Source organism: Emydura macquarii, unplaced genomic scaffold (assembly GCF_026122565.2).
Source record: "Emydura macquarii macquarii isolate MOO-44397 ecotype Brisbane River unplaced genomic scaffold, CSIRO-AGI_Emac_v2 contig_3530, whole genome shotgun sequence".
Taxonomy (NCBI): domain Eukaryota; kingdom Metazoa; phylum Chordata; order Testudines; family Chelidae; genus Emydura; species Emydura macquarii.
Window position 1 is genome coordinate 2847058 of NW_027133667.1, and position 23808 is coordinate 2870865.

A 23808-nucleotide genomic window follows, 5' to 3' on the forward strand; every position below is an offset into this window, starting at 1 on the left:
GTATCTTTAAAACTGCCGAATAGTTCTACTGCAGTAGCACTTCGAGACCCCACCCAAAGACACTATACAGACACATAGCCATAAGTCCTTGCCCCAAAGAGCCCAGAGCCCAAAGAGGCAACACGGACAGAGGGGAAACAGGCAAAGGGATTTGCCCAAAGCTACCCAGCACACCAGTGGCAGAGACAGGGACAGAATCCAGGTCTCCCTATTCCCAGGGCAGGGGCTCCACGGAAGCCCCAGTAGTGGAAGTTTCCTGAAAAAGGAGTTGAGTCAACTCATCTCCTGCCAAACCTGGCCCTGCCCAAGCTAGACCAGCCCAGATCCAAGCCCCACAGTGGAGCACTGGCTGTGGGGCAGCTTTTGCAGTCACATCCACACTCATCAGCGATGAAGGCCAGCAGCGTGGCTGTCGTCAGCTTGTGCCGGGGTGATACAGCAATGGTGACCTTTTCGTTTGCTTTAACTAACTTTACAGCATTGGAGGGCTATTTCCCACCTGGGTTCTGAAAGTTTTACAGCAGAGTCCCAAGAGCTGAAGTGTGTATGCATTTAGGATTCTGAACTAACACATTCTGCAGGACGATCTCAGTGCACCATTCGCATCAGTAGCCCTACTCTAAATCAAACTTTGTGCCTGAATAAACTAAAATGTTCTTTTTGGTTTTTTTTTTAAACTCAAGGCTAAATAACCCAAATATGGATCCCTTGACCTGCCATTAATATGGCACAATTCACCTCTATGCAGAAAGCGGCCAATTCAAGGCCTATTTTGAAGGCCAAAATGGTGCCAAGACCTTGTGCTGGTCCTCTGAATGTCACCCTTAAGGAGAGAAATGAGGGTATCAACGTCACACAGCGCTCAGGGAGCATACAGGTTTATGAGAAATAAAAAGGTCTTTTATAGTTTACCCTATGAAAATACTAAAGGTATTATGCTCTGCAGATGCAAAAATAATTTTGAGGAACTCCTCTCCACCTCAACCAAAAATAAAGAGACCTTTGTCTTCATAATAAACAGTACAATCAATGCTGTGATGGAGCTTCATACCAGATAATCAGATTGTCCTTGTTTTCAGAACGAAAGATATTCAGTCATTAGTGGCCTGGCACTCTTCCAAATCATAATTCATTAGCTTACTCTGCTTCCTCTCAGGCAAAGTTTGGTCTGGCCTGCCCGGAGTCAACTGGTTTTCTGAGAGAGGAAGTCACACATTGCATAGTTGCGATATCAAATTATATTTGATGTTTTAGTGGGAAACCCAGATTTGCTTGATGTAAGACTGTGAGACAGAAGCAATGAGGAATTGGAAGATTTTCTGTCGTCAGTGGGACTTTGCCAACATTTCCTGCTGAGTCAGATCCTCGAAACTTCACATGGAAGAACCCTTGAACAAGGCAAAGCACTTCCTCCAACATAAGGGACATTCTCTGGAAAGCAGCCAACATGGCCAACTGAGCATCAAAGGAGGGGTTTCCCCTCCCAGCCACCACCTATCAACCTGACTACTAATCTAGAGTTCACCACACACTGTGAGGTTGCCAAACTATAAAACATGGGTCACTAAGCCCAATATTACTAATAATGGAAGAACATCAGTAAAGATCAGAGTTTTGGGGCCCAGTCTCACAAAGTGCTCAGTATCTTCTGCAGGGGGCTAGAAGTTGAGATCATTCATAGGGTAGTTGGTCATTCATGAATGGAACTGGAGAAAGAGGGTCAGATTTCCAGTGAGACATTTAGTGAGACATCAGAATGCAAGTTGGGTTTAGGCAGGCTGCTACAACAGAAACACAAAAGTCTCAGCATGTTACATTAGCCTCTTGGCATGTTAAATAGACGTCTGTTTCCTGCTGCATCACCTATTACTAGTGAAAAACACTTCCCAGCACCCAAAGTTTGGATGCTTAACTGAATGTCTTGAATCTGTGAAGCTGGGCTGGAAGTCTTGTAAAAGCATGCTCTCATAAGGCTTCCAGTTAGCCTGCAAATATTGCAGGAGAAGCGCCCAAGGGATTTCAACACATGTGGTTCAGACAGGAACAAGGAAGCACAGAGGCGTGTGGAAAGAAAAAAAATGACCTAAAAAAAAGGTTTAAAAAGTCTTTGGACAAAAAGCTTGATTTGCACAAGTTTTGTTTTATCCAAACTAGTTTTCTCACCCCTACGAATACGTAAAAATAAAAATGTATAACTCTTATTGATTTGAAAATTCCACAGCCAAACCCTTGCCCTAACATCTGATCTGATAAATTTCAGAAAGTATGTCCAGTTAAATAAAAAGGTACTAAAATTGAAGTCATATTTGGCTCATACTTTTAATAATGTATGTTTGCTTCAAAGTAAAGTTAAGAAAACAGAACTTGAGCAAGACCTGAAAGAGGAGCGGTATACCACCACTGCCTCAAAAGATTAACTAAGGAGGAAGCAAACTACCACTAAAGCACGGGTTCTCAAACTGGGAGTTGGGATCTCTCAAGGGGTCACGAGGTTATTATGGGGAGGTTGCGAGCTGTCAGTCCCCGCACATGCCGGGCTGCGGCTATCAGCCATGCGCAGGGCTGACAGCCAGAGCATTTCAGAGCGGAGTGGTCAGAGAACAGCAGCTGCTGGCTGGGTGCTCTGAAGGCAATGCCCCCCAAGCAGCAGTGCAGAAGTAAGAGCGGCAGGACACTGGGCGGTCATCACTTTTTGGGGTGTCATCACAGCCTGAAATATTTTCAAAGGGGGTCCCAGCAAAAAAAGTTTGAGAACCCCTGCACTGAAGCATAGTCATTATTTCCCCCTTTTATACCATGATGGAAGATGAATTTATTTAGAAGTATTTAAAACTCCTTTTTATCTAGGTTTGTAGTACTTTTAGTAATATGCAGGATTTGCTGTATAGACAGACTGCAAGAGTCATTGGATCCTAATTTCATACAATCTGCAAACCAAAATAAAAACAAAAAACAGCATCCCTTTAAAGAGTCAGACAAGAAAGTTTTCTTTCATTAGTATTTTTTTCCTCTCTCCCAGGACTGAAGATTTTAATTTTCCACCAAAAAAGTGTTGACATTTTAATTTCTCTCTATTCTTTTCCTTTCCTTCAGTTGATCATATTTTCCTGACTTTATCCAATTCCTACAGCAACTTTCTCTAGGAAGTGCATCATCTTCCAAGTTGCCACACCCTCTACCGATCCAGGCGGCAGCTTCCTTAGCAAGGACAGTAATTTTATTAGGTCATCAACAGGAGCAACTCATAGTTTGCCTTTTTAAACTGAACATAAGGCACCCAGATACAGTCAGAGACACAATATGAATACCTCAGCTCACAAAGAGACAGCACACACACACACAAGCAATGTCTTATCGGAGGATATACTATGGGACTTATTTCACCCTTCTAGGACCTAGCACTGCTGTAACACAAAATGTAACAGTGCCTCTCAATACGATTCCTGTGGAAACAGGTCCACATTTCAAAGCCATCATATTCAAACACTCCTAGCAGTCTCAGCAGAGTAGTTAAGATCTGAAAGGGGCAGGGCCCCCACATGGGTGGGGGGGGGGGGAAGGGTACCCTTTACTGGGGCCTGGAGGCCCTGTGGGGTCCGGCCTAGGCTGCAGACCCCATTACCATGAGGAAAAAAATTTTCATGGCTCATGAGATTGTATGTATGTGTGTGGGAGGTGGCCCATGTTACAAGTCTGTATGGGCCCAAAAAAATTATGCTTGGACCCTGGAAAGAGTATGAAGACTAAGGGCTAGAAGGCAGTTTAGAGGTAGGCCTTTCAGCTAATAAGAACTGACGTAGTGAGGAGAAGCTGGCACTGCCCACATTACACCTGCATCCAGTGGGTAAGTAGAGTATAGTATTGTACCGCAGTTTCCAGTCCTAGTGATCTGGTACCCTTCACAAGCACTACAGTTTTAAAAATCAAAGTTATGATACAATTCATTTTTACCCAGCTTTTAGATTACACATTATTGGAGATGGGTAAGAAAAGAGACGGTTTTGGTTTACGTTTTGCAAAGCCTGATCATCTAAGTTTTGGTTTTGCAAAACTAGGGCTTGGATTTGAGGGGTATTTTTTTGTTTTTTTAAAAACCATCTGTAGAGGGGGGGGCCAGGCTCTGAACTTTATATTTTTCTCTGGGACCTTACCCAAACCCCAGATCTAAAAATTCCCAACATTAGGAGGTTGGGACAGCTTGGTTTCAGATCTAAATTTCAAAGGCTGAGCATTCTAATTTGGTCCATTAGAGACAGGTTTGAGCAGTGAACTCTGATCCAAAACAGACCAAGGTTTAGTTGTTGATCCAACTCCAAACTTTATCCAAAAGTTTACTCCGAAATTTACAAAAATTTATTCTGAAAATTCAGGGGCAGAGAGAGTTCAAAAGAACTGTTCTCATTCCAATTCTTCTCTAGTTTATATACACTGCAAGCTCTTTGGGGCAGGGACTGTCTTTTTATTACGTTTGAACAGCATCTAGCCCAGAGCTCTGATCAGTGCCTCTAGACATCATACAAGAAATAAATGATTTAAATGTTTAAAAAAGGGGGAAGTATCTTTTGAATTATTTGGCTTTGCAGCACCAGGCAAGAACATCATAAGTGCCTGTTTCACAATGCCTGAAAGCATGCAATGAGAAATGTGTGCATCTGTGTCTCTCTCTCTCTCTCTCACACACACACACACACACACACACACACACACACACACACACACACACACACACACACACACACACACACACACCCCTCCCCTTCAACTTCCAGTTTTCTAAAAATCAGGTTTGTTTAGACAAGCAGTTGGAAATCCAGTTTGAACACATGCATCAGAAAGCTGTGACAGCTTCCTCATAACGTAAAGCTTATGGTACATTAAACTTTAAAAGAAAAAGATGAGTTTCGGCTTTCATTTTATGAACAGTTTCACAGACAGCAAAAGGAAAGCCACAAAAGAATGTTTGCACCCAAGCACGGGAGACCCAACTCAGCATCTAGTTAAAATGAAAATGAATAATAATACGTGCACTGCTATGCTACAGCATCTTTCACCAGAGCATATCAAAGGGCTGTGCAAATACTAATTAAGCCTTTGAGATATTATTATCCCCATTTTGAAGATGAGGAAACTCAGCCACAGAAAGTTTAAATGAATAGGCTGCTAGTCTCCACGTTGGGGGTTGGAAGAGGAAAGTCTGCTTAGGAGAAACTTTTCTGATAAATTACTATGATTCCTTATTTGGGCCTCTGTCATAGATCAGGATACTACTGTATTAAGTGTTGTACAAACACGGAACAAAAGACAGTAATCCAGGTTGGTTATCAGAGAAATGGAGAAGGAAGAAGAGGACAGATTTTCAAGAGTGCTCAGCACCCAGCTGTGACATTTATTGGCCAGGTTTTCAACAGAATACACTGAAAATGTGGCCAAACTAGTCCTTTTTTGTATTTGGTAAAATGGTAAAGATTTCATTGGTTTATAAAAAACAAAACCACCACACATAGGTTGCCAAATGACGGACAAAAATAGTAATAGATGATAGCCACTTTAAATGTTACCAACTTGATTTAAAAAAAAAAAAAATCAAAGAATACTTTCATAATGAGATTAAAGGTTTTATATTGGAGCTGTGCATTTTGGGATCCTAGCCAAAAAAAAAAAAAAAAAAAAAAAAAAAAAAAAAAAAAAAAAAGGAATATGTACTGTGTGTGGGTAGGGTGTGATTTTCAAAGGGCCATAACTCAGTGAAATCTAAAACAATTTTCTTCAGAAGACTCAAGGCTGCTCCCCTCACTCAGGGTTACTTCCACGCAGCAGCTGTTACAGTAAGGACCATCAGACACTAATGAGGCCAGTAGTCTCTTTTATTCTAGACTGTCACCATCTGTGCTGATTGGCCTACACTTAAAGGTTAGGTTGACATAGCTATGTTGGTCAGGGATATGAAACAAACTCCATCCCTGACGGACATAGCTAGGTTGACCTAACCCTCAGTGTAGTAGTCACAGCTATACTGCTGGGAGAGTGCCTCCATCAGGACAGCTACTGTCGTTCAAGGAGATGGTGTTCTTACACTGATGGAAAATCCCCTTCTGTTGGTGTAGACTCTGTCTACATTACAGGGCTATACCAGCATAACGTCAGTGACGTAGCTATGCCAGTACGGTCTCTGTAGGATAGACATACTCTTACTCTCTGTTTGTATAGTGCCTAGCACACTAGGTCCTGATCTTGGCTGGTCTCTAGGTACTATTATAAACATAAACAACACATTTCTGCTGAAAATGTGTTTCAGATATATTACAATTATTCTCCATTCCTTATATGCAAAATGGCTGAACCATTCTCACTCAAATTCAATAAATAAATAATATAAATAAATAATTTTTTTTTAAAAAAGCCAGGCCTGAAAAATGAAAATTTCAGGAAGTTATAAGCAAATAAAAATAGGGGATTAGAATGGAAACTTTCATGGAATCTTAACTATGTAGTTGCTCCTGCCATCATAGTCATGTGGAGTGACACCTACAAAGGAGCTGCACGATGGCATAGAGAGCCTGAATGTAACAAGTAAACATGCTCTAGAATTATGGACACATTTCTATTAGCAACCATGTGTGTATTATTTTCAATAATTCCTTGCTTGCAAGGTTTCAGCCTTCAAAGCATTTTTATAACACACAGCAGAGTTAACGACTCCTTATAAATAGTGGCTAGATTGGAAAAGGTTGATAGGCTTCTAACAGCAGCAGAAGCCACTTCTCTTCCTATGGTTGCAGATGTGTTTCAAGCCACTAACCCTATAGTTTGAATCATTATATTTTACTGATACAAATAACAAATGGATTGTGAAAAGACTATGTCCATTAGGTGAACTTTTACCAGACAGCCCAGATATGTTGCCCAACACATTCTACTGGAAGTCTGAGAAACACACTATCTTCTCATTGAAATAATGGCCTCCAGGCATCTTTATCTTTTAATTATCTAAACTTGTATTAATACATCTCCACAGATCAGCAGCAAGCATTATAACTGCAATCACACTGGTAGTAAGTATTAGATTGTTAGATTGCCATCCAAACTTCTTTCCCACAGGCTTATAACATCACAAAACATATTTTTTCAGAGGAAAACATTGGATCTCTAACCAAACAATGATTCCCCCCTCCCACATTTTCAGCATTTTTTAAATTCTTTTCCCACTATAACAATTCTAACTACACTCTTTTGAGCAAGTGATGCTTGAAAGCTGAAGTGTGGCACAGGCTTTGTGTCAAATCCATGACTGACAAAACAGGAAACAAGTCTATTGACTTCATTCAGTCATTAGAGTTACAGCAACTTATGCCAACTGTGAATTTTCCCCAGGACTTAAGTATCTTCACTTAATTTGAAAAAAATTATTGCTTTTGATTTAACAGAGTTAGGGCCTCTTGAAAAACATGTAATGGGCAGGTCTGCATGTGGATTTATTATATGAAGAAATGCTCACCAGAAGGCAGATGCATGCACGGCTCAGAACTGTGCATTTTTGGAAGCTGGTTAAGAAGCAATAATTGTGGCTTTGCCTGCAACCTCCCAGCCCTTTTTCTAGCTCCCTAAATTGTAGGGTTTTTGCCCCCTCCTTCGTGCAGCTGAAAGTGATCTACTGTCTAAAGATGGTTTAAAACAGCATGAACTAATTCATGGGCCCAATCCTGCACTCCTGACTCAGACAAAATGCCCATTGAAGTCAATGGGAGTTTTACTGTAGTAATGATTATGGGCCAGATGGTGGTTTTTACCCCAATGTCCAGTGTGGATTGTGGCTGTGCTGCAGCAAGAATCCTCAGAGGGATTTATCTGGATTTCAAAACAAAACAAAAACAACAAAAACAGACCACAAAACAGCTGGGTTGGATTGCAACTTTTCAACAGGAGGTTTGGTCAATTACCTGTATTATTTTAAACCAAACTGGATCACCAACATACCTGTTTAATACATGCTGCCAAGACACCAAAGGCCCAACCTCACTCCCTTTGAAGTTAGCAGGAGTTTTCCCCCCACTGATTTAAATATCAATGGATGAGGCTCTATGAGATTAAAGAATCAAGGCATATGCAGGTGAGCATCTCTTATTAACACACCTACAGCAATGTCTGTAATACCCTATGGTGTTATTACCATGTTCTGTGCTAGCAGTTTCATGCTTTTATCTTTACTAGTGATCTAAAGACTCTATTTAGCTTAGATTTCCTAACATTTTTCCTGTAATCTCTCCTTTGGACACACAGAAACAAAGAACTATGGCTGATGATTGGGGTGGGGCAGAGAAGAAGGATTTGAGGCACACCTCTAGTAAACACAGAGCAAGGATGGCAAATAAACTATTGCTAATTTGCCTAATAAATAATCAGCACATGTGGGAAAGGTTCTCTGTCCACTGTAACCCAGTTCTTTCCTACTTTATAAGCTTCCCTCCTCATCCCCTACAATGTTTATGATTAGGTCAACAATCACTCCACTACTCAATGGGGGAGGAAAAAAAAATAAGCATGAGAACTCAAGTAGTGTTTACAGTGCTGGTAGGTTTGAATTGAAAAGCCATGCAAAGGGAGTGTGTAAGATCAAGATAGACGAAAGTCCCTCAAGACTCTGCAACTGACATTATACATCTTTCCTTTTCAAATCTAACCACCTTTGTCATTCTTCAATGGAAATTTAATGTGGATGAAACCAATAGATATTAACAGAAATTTGATAGGGTTCAATTTAACAGGGATTTTTAAAAAAATTATAAAAATCCATAGAAAGGACAAAATTCTCTAACAAATTTGACAAGACTTTCTAATAAGTGCCTATTTTATTCTTTTAATCTCTGCATCTACCCCCACTCCATCCTCTTAAAATGAAACACTAATTGAAAGGTTACACTGGTGCTGAATTCCTGCTAGGAGAATCTACTCCTGGAGCTCTTTCCCCCCCCCCCCCAGCTTTCAGTATTGCATAGATATCATGTTAGTATGAATACACTTACCAATAGAGTAGGAGTAGGAGGACCACCAGCAGAGACACTGTTACTGTTGTTCCATTGATTTCCATGAAGGCAAATTTCAAGAGATCTGCAAGCTCCATTTTCCTTCACTGCACAATGCTTGCCTTGAGGTTGATGGGGAAGTCTCCTCAGTAACAGATAAGACCTGCCATGGTTATATGAATGTTCCTGTAGTAAAACAGGAACCAAGAGAACAAAGTATGTGAAGCCAACTCTTAATTGTGAACTTGTCCTGTTCTCACTGACGGCACCTCAGAGAGAGGCAGAAGTTAAAGGTTTCCCGTGTAATGTGATGAAGCAACTTTTTTCCCCCCCTTTGATGACTGTCGCGTCAATAAATATTTACATAGCTGCTGCTTGAGACATCAGAGTTAGTCCATAAATTAGCAGCAAGAGGGGGGAAGAAATAAGAGGAAATACATCATGCATATGTGGAATAGATTTGAAAAGAGCGAAAAAGAGACTAAGTGAAGTCTCTGTTCTGTAAATAGAAATAAAAATAGAAAAGTTCTATTTCTGCAATAGAAAAGTTCCTTTAAAATGTGAACAAATTTGGCAATGTAGTGCTGATGCAGGGGAACATTTCTTAATAGGCAGCCCTGGAAATGGGCTGTCCATAGAGAGGTGCAACAAGCATCCTCCAGTGTCCCTCTAACATGACTCAACCCTGACTTGAACGCGCACCTCAAGAAGCAAATGGGCAATTCAGCTTCCATGCCAGTTCAGTCCATGGTATCTCAGATTAGACAGCAAACAGGGTTAAAGTAAGGAGTGTCTCTATGATGTGCACACAACTCCTTACACATAAGGTATCAAATGCTAGTGAATTTCAAATCACTAATGGCCTGAGCTGTAGTTAAAAGTGACTTTCAAGTGAGAGACATCCTCCACCACCCATGAGATTCCTGGCCCCAGGAGCAGCCAACATATTTTGTTATTATTTAAAGAAAAAAATAGATATTGCACACAACCTCTTTGAAAGTTATGCAAATTAAAATATTCCAAAGAGAACTAGGTTTGTGAATTATCTAGTAACCTTAAGAATTAGACATTCTGCACATCAGAGTCCCATAACACACAAGATGAAAAGTAGTTTCTTCTTATACAGCCCCCTGAGATAATAGCTTAGATTTAATGTGCCCAGGCTTCTCCGATATCACTGTATTATATTATTAACCTCTCTGAAAAGAGGAGAAAATGGAGATTTTTACTTTTCTGATACTTTACAACACAAAAGAGTTTAATTTTAAGAAGATTTGGCTCTACTATAAAACAATCACTGCTATTTTAGTTCTCTGTGGTTCACAGCTACATTAATACCTTTTCAGGCCCAGATCCTTTCGAAATAAGTAAAAGGTGTTGTTAACCAGCTCATCAGCTCCAGAGAGTAGCACACTAGTTCACAGAAAACCTTGCTTATTGTATTAATAATGCCATTGCTTCCAGATGCTACTCTGGGTCAATAATAGCTCTGCTGGTTTGCTGTTGCCAAGTTATCTAAGAACAATTGCATCACAATTCAAGACTGGAAATGTGAATCACCAGGCAAAACTGATCCCAAATAGAACTGATCTTGCTGCACTTTAGTTTATATGGAATATTTCTTAAAAGCTTTTTAAAAAGGAGGAGGATTAGCCACAACTCTAGAGAGTGAGACATTAGATATTTTGTCTTTACTGCATTTCTTTGATAAAAAGTATATATATATATAATTGCCCACAGTAGGCTTGATGCTTCTCCCACTGAAGGCAATGGCAAAACTCCTGTTGAGTTCAGTCAATACAGAGTTGAGCCCAGATCTTGCTTGATTATTTTTAGAAGCTCACTGGAACTTTCCAGGTGGATGGGATGTACGGTTCTTAAACACACACATAATGAAGGAAAGTGGATTTTCAAATCAGCATCCAATTGGGAACAAAATGCATAAACAAGTAGTTTTATTGTTGTTGGGCACTGTGTTTTTACACCTCTGCACCTGTTCCTTGCTAAAATTTTTAACTTGACATATTCACCCACATAGAGAAGGCACACAACACTAATCCCAACACCCACCTGGAACATGCCTCACAGGCCCATTTGCTACAATGTATTTACAATGACACCACAGTCAAGTCGCTAATTTCCCAAAAGAGAGACTGCGTCTCAAAGTCCCAGCTGCTCCCCAGAGTAAAACCTTTAGAAGCATTCTATTTATAGGGCCTGTTTTCAGTATTTCTCTTCCCTCCCTCTTCCGTACAAGAGTCATTTGCATAAGAATCATCATCTTTATTGAAGAGTTAATAGGAGACTTATTTTTTCATCTCTGCTCACAACCCCCTCCTGGGTGACACTACAACTGGTTGATAGGAGAAGTACGATGTCAGTCAGGTGTATGTAACTCCATATAGGGGCAAGTTCCGTTCCTCTCAGTCGAATGCCAGAGAAGGTTGAGGGGGAAGGACTCCTCTGTCCTCAGAGGGCAGAACTACTCTGTGGCTGGTCATTGCAACGTCAGAGAGCAGCAGGGCTCCATGCAGGTTGCAGCTCATGTAGTCAAGGACAGGCAGGGCATAGATCCACAGGGATTATAATCCATTGACATTTATACTGTGTTCATCACCATGGCTTCTTCCATCCCAGATTCCCCCCCACAGCAGGGAGAACCTACAGAACTCAGATCTGTCCCACACAAACCTATTGTCACGCTGGCTGGATTGGGGGGGGGGAGAAAGGGGGCATTTATTATATTATTTAACACCAATATGTCAAAATCATAATAATCCGTGTGGGAGATGCCGTGTCAGGTACTGTTAGAAAGGCTATAATGTGCTAAGCAAGATGATAATGTTTATGTGTTGTATGTGTAATGGAAGTTATGGATATGGTTGAGATATCTATATTTCAAATTGTGCTGTGTCTGGGCGACACCCCAGACAGGATGGCAGCAGCACAAGTGCCTGCTTAATGGCTCATTAAGGAAACTCACGGGTACAATGGGCCAGGGGAGAAGCCAGGGATATACCCGATGAGTCACCAGTCACTCATGTGACCCTGGACTCCATCTTATTCCTGTAAAATTCCACAAGCAGCATGGCAAAGGCCGAAGGACATAAAAGGTAGCTACTTCACGTCCGTTTTGTCTTTAGTCTGTCTTCAGTCGTCTCCAGCCTTCAGCCACCTATCTACTACCTATGGATCAACTCATCTGCAACTGAACTGAAGCTGTGAAACAAAGGACTGAGACCCATCCAGGTACTGGATGCATACCAGAGGGACTATACAAGCCTGCAAACTCCACAATTATACTAGAAACCTGATATATATGGACTTTCAAATCAATTGTATGTGTCTGATTGCTTTAATCCTTTAACATTTCTCTTATAGTTTGTTTGTTTCTTTTTATAATAAACCTTTAGTTTTAGTTACTAAAAGATTGGCTGGCAGCATGGTATTTTGGGTAAGATCTAAAAACTTATATTGATCTGGTACTGTGGCTGACCCTTTGAGGTCAGGAGAAATCTTTTTGGTAAAGAGCACAGAGTTTTAAATAACTGGTCTCTTTACTGGACCTAGTGGCCGATTGGGAGCCAGAGACTGAAATGCACTAAATGGGGCTATGTATATTTTTATTTTGTCTTCTTGATAACCAGTGTGGTGAATTAGAAGCACTGTTTGTGGCTGGTTGGGAAGTCTGATGTCAGTGTCACCCACCAGTGCTGGGAGAATCTCCTCTCCTTTTACAGCCTGCCCTGACCTTGGCATTTTCAGATGGCTACCCTAGACAGGGATGGGTCACACCTATGCTTGGGTGCCCCATCTCTCGTCCCTTCCCACCCTCAATATGCAGCAGCAGAATCACACAGTTAGAGGGATGCAGTTGGGGAAGAACTAAAGCAGGATTTGACCTGCAGGGCAGAAGCCATTGAAGTCTTACAGAGCAAGAGACCTAGTTTACATGCATGTGTCTGCAGTAGTAAAAAGAGAACAAAAAACAAGGAAGTTCAGAAACTGTGTGACAAATACTAGAAGTTCAACAGTTCCTGAACTGAAAAATAGTCTAAATTTTCTAGGAAGAGTGAAGGAAAAAGCCTTGTCCATGCTCCCAGACATAATTTTTAAACATAGTTGCAACAAAACCAGGTTCTAAACTGGAATGCAACATAAATATCCTACTACGATGAAAGCCTTTAAAATTCTTGCCATAGATTGGTGTAGTGATGACTCAGAAAATATGGAATTCATAATGAATAACAATGTTACAGATCTTAAGACATAAGCCAGAATCCTTGGCATAATTTAGGCCTAAAATTTTAAAACATGTCAAAAAGTGCATACTGTTTCTGTGCGCCATAGACAGCATATTTAAGCTGAGTAAAAGCTAACTAGCTAAGCTAACAACCATAAACTTGTGCTAAATCATGAAGTAAATTCCTTTCTTCTATTTTATATGCTTTATGCCTATGAATTTGTAATGGACAAATTGTAGACCCATGATATTTGATATAGTAGCAGAAGGTATAACTTTAATGCTAGATAAAGGAAATCTAAAAAGGTGTCAATTAACATTTAAAAAGTTTAAGTAGCGGATATACCTATCTAAAGCTTTCTTTAACAGATCCCTTCAGTTCAAGGAACTTTTGTAGCCTAAGCAACCTGAACACAAACCACTACAAACTGTTCAGCCCAAGCTGTTTATTTTAAATAGAAAAGTGATCAATAAGATATATATAACTAATCTAACAAAAAGGCGTTTGTGTAGAATACAAAACAAATATCTAATACATAAAGAAGCTGATGTAGTCAAACAGCATAACGAGAAGTTAATGTGAAATGTAAATCTTTAAGATGAACCAACCAAAATGTTCTAAGATCATATACCCTGATCAACAGTGTGGTTGGCAGTTGCACAGACAGTTTCACACTTGAAGCTGTCCTACTAACTTTATCACTGAAGGATAGGAAATAATCAAGTGCTGGTACAGAGGTAGGCATTTCATATTATTGCATTAATTGTTATCTCCCATTGGTGACGGACCAAACAAATGACTTTATATTGCTGTATGATGAACAGCTAAACAAAGACAGGGTCATATAAGAGTGTAAAGAAACTTTATGTAAAGACTCTGTTCTAAACTTCAAAATAGACATTTCTGCAAACAGCTAAAGGCATTGTTGCAAAGGCCATGGCGCTGTGCAAGGTTGGCCAGAAGCACACTGAAGAGGGGCCTTCAGAAAGTAATTTGCAGAGGTAGGCTGCTGACTGGAGCTGGTCCAGCATGTGTTCAACATATGGCCCAACATGTCTTACATAAACCGGAATGGCTCAGGGTATCTTGCATGAAGAACCTGGAATTTTCCAGACAACGTACAAGAAGCCATAAAGGAGACTCCTCGTTTTCCCATTGGAGGATGAGAAGGAACACAACAACTTGTATTCCGGTTGAACATGTGAAATCTTTGCTGGGAGCACAGGTCGCTTTCTGATTGCTGCCATGTTCCACCCCATCCAGCAGAAAATGTAAAAAAGCCCCTTGTTCAACAGGTTGTTTCCTGAAGCTGAAACCTATGGAAGATTGAGAGAGGGGGAGACTGCCATTGCCTGGAAGAGCTCTCCCTGCTTCGTAACAACTGAAAAGTCTTGTCGCTAACAAGCACCCTATTAACTCTGGGCCTGTCTACATGAACACTTCTTGTTTTGGAAAGCTGGGGTGCAAATCTGGCCTGCATTAGCCTGCCCTATACTAAGGGTATATCTACACTAACCAACAAAAAGAGCCATGGCAGTGAGCCTCAGAGCCTGGGTCTATGGACTGAAGCTTGCGCTATAGTGCTAAAAATAACCGTGCAGACACTGTGGCTAAGAATCCGAAACCTCACGAATGGGGTAAGCCTTAGAGCCTGAGCAGGAATGTCTACACTGCTACTTTTAGTAATGCAGCTTGAGCCTGAGTCTTTAGACCTGGGCTCTAAACACTCTGCCACCTTTTTGATTTTATTTATTTATTTTTGCCATGTAGTTACCCTTTGTGTCTATATGGCCTCTGCTGCCACACGGGGAGAGTTCCTTTGTGCACTTTGAGCGACCTCTTTGGAATAGGAGTAGATCAAAGCACGTTATGGAACTTTCAGTGCCCAGCAGCTGCATCCACCTGGACACTTAATACACGGCAGGCTAGCGCAGGGTAAATTTACGCTCCAGCTTGCTGGGAACTAAGTGTCCAACAAACCCTCTATCTAGGGAGACGGCTGCAAAATCCAGAACAAGAATAGGAATACAGCTGTCATAACACTGAGGCCTATACTACCACTTACTTTGGGATAGCTTATGTCACTCAAGGGTGTGCATAAGGCGAAGTAAGTTACACCGACCTAAGTGCTGACGTGGACAGTGCTGTGTCGGCAGGAGAGCTTCTCCCACCAACACAGCTACCGCCTCTCATGGAGGTGGATTGATTATGCTAATGGGAGAGCTCTCTCCCATTGGCACAGATTATCTTCACCAGATGTGCTATAGCAGCGAAGCTGAACTGTGATAGCACTTCTAGTGTAGACTAGCCCTGAGAGTTCATTCAGGTGATACAGGAACTGGTTTCTCCAGATTGAGTGGAACTGTGAAGATGAGCTGGAGAACCCACCTTCATGACACTTTCAAAAGTGGTTTTTATACATGAATTGATTCCCAAAGCAGTGATCGGCTCATGTTAAATTAAATGCTCCTCAGAAAGTACATACCAGAGTCAAAGTCCTTTGAATGACTAAAATGGATACTTATTATTCACTAACAAATTTAGTCTTCATTGTCTAAAATTTACACTGAATTGCCAAGAGAGACAAGGTGGGTAAGTAATTACTGGTTGAACTTCTGCTGGTGGAAGGGACAAGTGTTTGAGGTTCACAGGGCTCTTTTTCAGATCTGGAGACAGTAATCAGGGTGTCAGCTAAATACGAGGTGAGACAGATCATTAAGCATAAGGGGTTTACGCATGTTGTAGGACACTACTTAAAATGAAATGGGCCACAGCACCTCTGCAGAAGTAGGACAAAGGAGGGTCAGTAGGCAGCAGGGTGTGTTACAAATTGTTGGAATGAACCATAAAACCAGTGTCTCTGTTTTTTTTAAGTATCCAGTGCAGTTATGAATTTAAGTTCCCAGGCTTGTCTTTTGAAGGTGCTACGCAGGTTTCCTTTGAGGATGAGAACAGAGAGGTCAGATATGGAGTGATCACTTCGTGAAAAAAGTGTTCACCCACGGGTGATAGTGTGGTTTTGTCTTTTATTGTTTTTGTGTGTGAATGTAGTGATGATCGGGTTTCATCCATGTAGTTTTCTTGGAGTATTTAATACACTGGATGAAGGATGCCATATGTTGTGATAGGCATGTGCAGGCCCCATGGATTTTGAAAGGTGTGCTGTGGGGAGTAACTGATCATCATAGCAGTGGAGATACGTCTGCTAGTTTTGCATCTGTTGCCTTGGCAGAGTCTGATGCCACTTTGAGTAGGTGTATCCTGGGCTATTAGGAGCTTTCCTCTGACCATGAGCTTGGGTCCTGGCTGTAGATACATTTCTTGGTGTGTCAGGGACGGTTACTAGATCTGTGGAGGTAAGAGTGGTGATTCTTACTGAAGCTGATCATGGTATTCAGGAACCACGGGCTCACTAACTCCATTGAAGGCACTGAGGTTGGAGAAACTCATTACATTAATTAAGCCTGGTATTATTTGAAAGCAGAAACTGCTTCCCTACAAACAAATTAGCTGTGAGAAATCTTGATTATTTCAAAGATTTCAGCCTAGAAGTCACACACATTTTGTGGGCAAGAGAACGAATAGTGTCTTGCACAGATGGAGGAAGAAACTTTGAATTAGTTTGCAAGCTAAAGGTTTTACCACTATCTGAACTTTTGGTTAAAGTAACGTAAGAGCTTACAGTATGGGTGAAATTCCAGAGAAATTAGAATAGCTTCAAAATAATTATCTATATATTATATTTGGTTTAATGTGCAATAGTCTTGAGTGTATATAAGTGGTTAAGGTAAATTTGAACTCAGTTGACATTCTTTGATAATTTAGCCCTGGTCTACATTTACCTGGAAATTCGGTGGCAGTCAACTGCTGGGCTTTCTTTCTGTGCGCTGTCTTCACTGCACTGCGCTGCAGTGCTACGCCACTTGAGGGGGTGGATTTACTGCATCAACTTCCTGATCGATTGAACGGGTCTACACTGACTGCTCAATTGATCCAGAAAGATCGATCTGGCAGCGGCGACTTTGCCGCCATCAGTATAGACATACCCTTAGTAACTTGACTAAATTTCTAAATCCAACTTTAGAAATGTTGGTTGAACTGACAAGAGCAGTGTCCCATAAAACTTGACTAGAGATACATTAAGGGTCTATAGTTCCATATTAATATCAAAGATCAGCTGCCCAGACTAGTAGAGAACTAGGATAAAAGTTTGCCTTTGTAACAAGATTGTGATAAAACCTGGAACTAGTTATACCGATTTATTAACTCTTGGTAAATTGTAACTTCCCATGTTGAAGACAATTTTCGACAGATGATATTGTTCACAATCTTTATTCTGCTGTCTATAATTTCATAGCTGCTTTAAAAGCTAATTTGGCTAGTAAACCTATACATTTGTAATAGTTTTCCAGTCTTTACTTCAGCTAAGGAACACAGATACAATGAACAGAAAGGAAACGAATAAACCCTTACCTCTAATTATGTAACTAATGTGTGTTTACTAACCTACCTCTCTGACACTGGCAACCCATGTAAAACCTGTGTTTAAAAAAAAATTAAAATTTAAAAAATTTAAAAAGAAAAACACAGATCTCATCACTCTTGCAATAAATTGAGTTACTGAAGGAGTGACGGCAGGATCCTGAAATGCAACTCTCAGCACCTAACTTTTAGGCACCTAGAAAAGTATAGGAACAACACTGCGACAAAAAGCCTGAGTTAAGCACTCAGGCTCCCTATACAATGATGGGAAAAATAGATGCCTTAGAATTGATCCACAAAAACCAGCTAGCTGGGCAGGGAGCCACACCTAAGCTAGCCAATGGGAGATGCCAATGAGAGGGGTGTGTAGTAAGCACTGCCCCTTTAAGTCCAGGGTGCAGGGACGTGCTCATCCCTGCTTGTAATCCACAACCATTAATGCCTTTCCTGGAGTCAGGCATCTTAAGTAGCTAAATTGTTTCTTGTGAGAATGAGCTAAGCCCCTGCCCCACTCCTCATAAAATGGCCAAAGAGGAGGAGGTGGGGATACTTATCTTATAACTTTTAACCCAGTGGTTAGAGCACTCTCCTGTGATGTTGCAGACCTGGTTCAATTCATCCCTCTGTTTGAGAGGGAAAGAGGATTTAAACAAGCATCTTCCCCTTTCAGGAAAGTGCTCTAACCACCGAGCTATGGGATATTCTCCAGCAGGTTCCCTCAATCATAGAAATGTAAGGTTGGAAGGGACCTTGAGAGGTTGTCGCTATTTCAAGGTAATTGCATCTGTATGCCCTCTCCCTGGTCCACTGCAGGAATTCTCAGTCAGCTATCACCCATCTCCGGGTAGGAACCTTGCCCCAAATCTCTTCTAACTTGGGGGGTTTTAAAGCTGCACTGCTCCCTGCCTTACTGTGTGATATCCCCAGCAAGCCGGTCTGCATAAAGGCCAGCACCTACACTTTGCTTTATCTCAGAGGCCTATGAACAGCAGTTGTAAGTTACCACATAGCTTTTCCTAAGAAAGCACATTTATTCTTAAGGTAAAAGTGTTACAGAGAAAAAACCATCATAAAAAACAACAAACAGATTTAAAACACACACTAAATATACCAGGAGTCACCCATAAGTCACATGGAGCCAAAGTCTTTCCAACCCTTCTGCAAGAATCAGGGGGCTCCCCTTGTACAGAAGGTCCTGTTCACTTGTTGGATTCATCCTTTTACACTAAAAATCCTTTCATGGTCTCTGGAAAAGCCATCTTGAACCAGTATATGCCAACCACTCCCAGGGTTGGTACCTTTCTATTATTGTTTAGCCTCAGTGATTCACCTAACTCCCCTCCCCCTCCCCCGTGATGCTGTCTGAATTAGGGGTGACCATTTATAATGTTATAGATATCAATACTACAAAATTACAATAATTTGTATGAGATATGCTATGTTAGGTACTGTTGGAAAGGTTATAATTTGCTAAGACTAATAAACACATTTATATGCATGTATCAGTGTTGTATAAGAAGTTCTAAATATGTATGATATATTGGTATTTCAACTTGTGCTGTGTTCTGGGTGACACCTCAGACAGGATGGCAGCAGCACTAAGCCTGCTTAATGGCCCGTTAAGGAAACTCACAGGTACAATGAGGCCAGGGAGAGAAGCCAGGACTATATCTTATGAGTCACCAGGACATGTAAGAACATGCCCTACAGATAGAGGATTTGGAGGCTTTTCCATGCCGTGAGCTGCGTGGCTGTGTATGGGACATGCCACATGGCAAAGGGACATAAAAAGGCAGCTGTACTATCCCATCTTGTTTTCATTACTGCTCTTTACCTCTGGATCAACTCATCTACAACTGAAGCTGTGAAAGAAAGGACTGACACCCAGCCATCCAGGTACCGGATGTACACCAGAGGGACTGTACAACCCTGCAAACTCCACAGTTCTACTGAGAATCTGATATATATGGACTTTTCAGTAATTTATATGTATCCAATTGCTTTGACCATTTAACATTTCTCTTATCGTTTCTTTCCTTTCATAATAAACCTTTAGTTTTAGTTACTAAAGGATTGCCTGACAGCGTGATATTTTGGGTAAGATCCAAAAACTTATGCTAATCTATCAATGTGGCTGACTCTTTGAGGTCATGAGAACATTTGAGTAAAGGGAATTGAGTTTTAAATAACTTCTCTCTTTACTGGACCTCCTTACTGCATTTCAGTCTCTGGTTCCCAGTCAGCAAAGGGGGCTGTGTATTTTTTTTTTGTTTTAGCTTCTTGATAACTAGTGTGGGGAATCAGAAGCACTGTTTGTGACTGGTTGGGGAATCTAACAGCAGTGTTAGCCACCAGTTTGGGAGAATCTGGTCTCCCTTTTGCAGCCTGCCCTGACCTTGGCATTTTCAAGTGGGCTCCCTTAGGCACAGACAGGTCACACCCCCATTGTTTTTACTTCCTGTAGGAGCTGTGGTAACCCTTCCCCATGGAGTAGAACACAATCATATACAAACCATTCATAGATGTAATACAATATGGTCCCCAAAGACACTGCATGTGATTGGATATCTGTAACAGAGGTCATCTAGTCCAGTGTTTCTCAACGACCGGGCCATGGACCAGCACTGGTCCCAGAGATATCCCTGACACAGTATAGGAAGCCGGTCCTGGTGTCAAAAAGGCTGAGAAACACTGATCTAGTCTAATTGCCTCCACTGTAGCAGGACCAAGTAAACCTAGATCATTCTTGACAGCTGTTCGACTAAACGGTTCTTAAAAACCTCCAACAACAGGGATTCCACAACCTCGCTTGAAAGCCTATTCCAGAATTTAACTTTCTAGCTAAAAGGATAACTTTTGTAATATCTAACCTAAATTTCCCTTGCTTCAGATTAAGCCCATTAATTCTTGTCCTACCGTCAATGGACATGGAGACAATTGATCACTATCTTCTTTAAACTGACTCTTTACATATTTGAAGACTGTTATCAGGTCCCCCTAAGACTTATTTTCTCAAGACTAAACATGCCCCATTTTTTAACTTTTCCATGTAGGTCAGGTTTTCTAATAATTTTAATTGCTCTCCTCTGGATTCTACCCAGTTTGTCCACTTCTGGGTACCACACTTCAGGAAAGAACTGGACACAGAACTCCAGCTGAAGCCTCACCAGCGCCAAATAGAGCAGAGCAGTTACCTCCTGTGTCTTATTAGCCTTTTTTCAACTGCATCATACTGATGATTCATATTCAGTTTGTGATCCACTATAAACCCCAGATCTTTTTCTGCAATACCTCCACCTACCCAGTTATTTCCCCATTTTGTAGTTGTGTATTTGATTTTTCCTTCTTAAGTGTTCTACTTTGCACTTGTCTTTATTGAATTTCATCTTGTTGATGTCAGACCAGTTCTCCAATTTGTCAAGGTCATTTTGAATTATAATCCAGTCCTCCAAAGTGCTTGCAGCCTCTCCCATACTGGTGTCATCCACAGATTTTATAATCAATCATACTCACCACTCCCTTATCCAAATCAATAATAAAAATATTGACTAGTACTAGACCCAAGACAGACCTCAGCAGGACCCCACTGGTTATGTTCTCCCAGTTTGACAGCAAACCATAACTACCCTTGGATTATGTGTTTTTAATCAGTTGTACACCCACTGTATAGTAATTTAATCTAGACCATATTTCCCTAATTTGCTTATGGGAATGTCACGTAGGACTGTGTCAAAAGTCTTACTGAAATCAAGATACATCACACCACATCTACTGATTCTCCCCTATCCATTAGGCTGGTAACCCTGTCAAAGAAGGAAATTAGGGTGGCTTAGCATGATTTGCTCTTGACAAATCCATGTCAGCTTTTCTTATAACTATCTTTTATGTGCTTACAAACTGATGGTGTAATAATTTGTTCCAATATGTTACCAGATGCTGAAGTTAGGCTGACTGGTATCGAGTGATCTGGGTCCTCTTTGTTCCCCTTCATAAACATAGGTGCTATGTTTGCCCTTCTCCAGGGAGTCTGGGGCCTTTGATGAGTAGCAGGATCATTCTTTGGACCAGTTCTGTCACCCTTACATCAAGTAGTATATGCTCACTCAAGAAGTCCCAGGGATATAAATGGAACTACCCATGTGAGTAATATTATTCAATATGAATAGGGGGTTGCAAAACTGGGCCCAAGAAAGGGCACAGGCCAGATGTCCAAGCTCAGTAATTCTAACAGCCACAACTGGAGGTAAAGCATGAATAAAGGGGGGTAAAAGGCTGGCATTATGTAGCCAAAGAGGGGGGAAATGACAACTCTAGAACCTTCCATCCATCCAACACAAGCTAAAATGGGTGGGTGGATTGGCAAAGAAAAGACCAACAGGGAAAGCATGTAACAAAGTCATTTGTCTAATATTATTGCTGCAGGAACTTTTTAAAGATCAAGAAGCATGTAAACCACAGTGGCATGCTGTTACGTGATTATCCCACATATATATATGTTTAAAGGAAATGCTATTGCAAAAAGATTACATTCAACTGGAAAGTATAATCAGGAAGCTGTCAATTACTGTACTTTTTTAAAGCCTTGTTAACAATGCCCAGTTAGAGTCTATTTCAGGCTGCAAAAGTAACTCCTTATTTCATTAAAAAGTTCTACTGGTGAATAAAAGATATGGGGAGATTTTTCGAAGGCAGGAAGAAGCAGATAGGCACCTAACTCCCCTCAGAAGTCAAATTAGACATCTAACTGCTATTTGTGACTGAAAATCTCCCACACAGTAAATACTTCAAAAATCATAACTGCAGTGTGTAGACATCACAAGCTTTTAGACATGCATATACAATACAGAACAGTTACCACATTGTGTATCAGAATGTATACAGTTGCCATAAGAAGGGGATGGGGAATAAATTCCTTCATACAATGGAGCAAATTCAGATGCAACACATAAGAAGTACCACAAGTTGGGATTCCTTTATATTCACGCAGGCCCCAGTTCTGCCACATTTATACCTGTGCTTAACTGGATGTGCATCATACGTGTCATGTACACAACATGAAGCACAAGCATTAAGTGTTGACAGAGCAGGACCCAAGACTCCCCAGGGACTATGTAAACCCACTTACCAATATGTAATGGAGTCTCAGTTGTGATAGCTTAAACAGAGAAGAGCAGAAGATGTCAAATGAAATAGGTTTGGCCTACTTTAGCTTACACTATGTACACCCTCTTGCTAGTTACTTTTCTTGCTGTAGTCCATTTTTCTGGATCCTTGGCATGCCAGCTACACCGAAATAGAACTCCCTTGGGCTCCCTCACACTCATTCTACATAGAGCCAACTCAGAGGTGATGTGCATGTGTAAGGGATGGGCTGGATGGGGAGAAGAGGGGGAATGTAAAGTACAAAGTAGTAAATGAGGCATTGTCAACTCTCAGGCTTTTATTGCGAGTCTTGGGATATCTGGGTTTGGGGCTTTTCCCCCTCCTGAAGCCGCAGTTCCTGGAATCATGTAATTATGGGAGAATCTTACTTTCATTAAAAAAAAAAGGGGCAGGGGGGAGGAAGAAGACAAGTAAGTTTCTAGCCCTCATGGCATCAGAGAAAAACTTGAAAGCTGTGAGCCCTACAGTCGAGCACCAAAACCAAAAGGCAAATTATACAATTTGAAATTAATTATTTCTGCAAACTCTCGTGATTTTTACACAAAATGTCATGAATTGTGGGGGCCTGATTCACAGTGTTTGAGCACTTGGGATGCACACCACTGCAAAAAGGTGGAAATCTGAATAGTTCCATCCCGCCTCTTCTGCCAGCAGCCCTGTCCCCGGTCTTCCCCTGCTCTGCCCCAGGCCCCACCTCCTTCCCTTCTTGCCACCACGTCCTTCCTCCCCTCCAGCTTGGTCCCTCTCTTCTCTTCTACACTACCCCTTCCCCCAGGCAGTGAACAACAGCCGGGGGAGGAGGGACGGGGGGATGGAAAAGGGCAAGCAGGGAAGAAGAGGAGGGACACAAGCTGTAAGCGACAGTGGGGAGGCCAAGAGCGGGAAAGGAGCAAGCAGCA

The 23808-nt window shown here is 41.3% G+C and overlaps 1 protein-coding gene across 1 annotated transcript in view; it reads right to left on the reverse strand.

The window, feature by feature from the left end:
• The window catches only part of TBXAS1 (thromboxane A synthase 1), a 278530-nt gene that overhangs the window by 249586 nt on the left and 5136 nt on the right, over positions 1-23808 (reverse strand). The window contains exon 2 of the mRNA XM_067536094.1: positions 9021-9206. Within this exon, the coding sequence (XP_067392195.1) occupies positions 9021-9118 (98 nt within the window). The 5' untranslated portion in view covers positions 9119-9206. The remainder of the gene's footprint in view (positions 1-9020; positions 9207-23808) is intronic.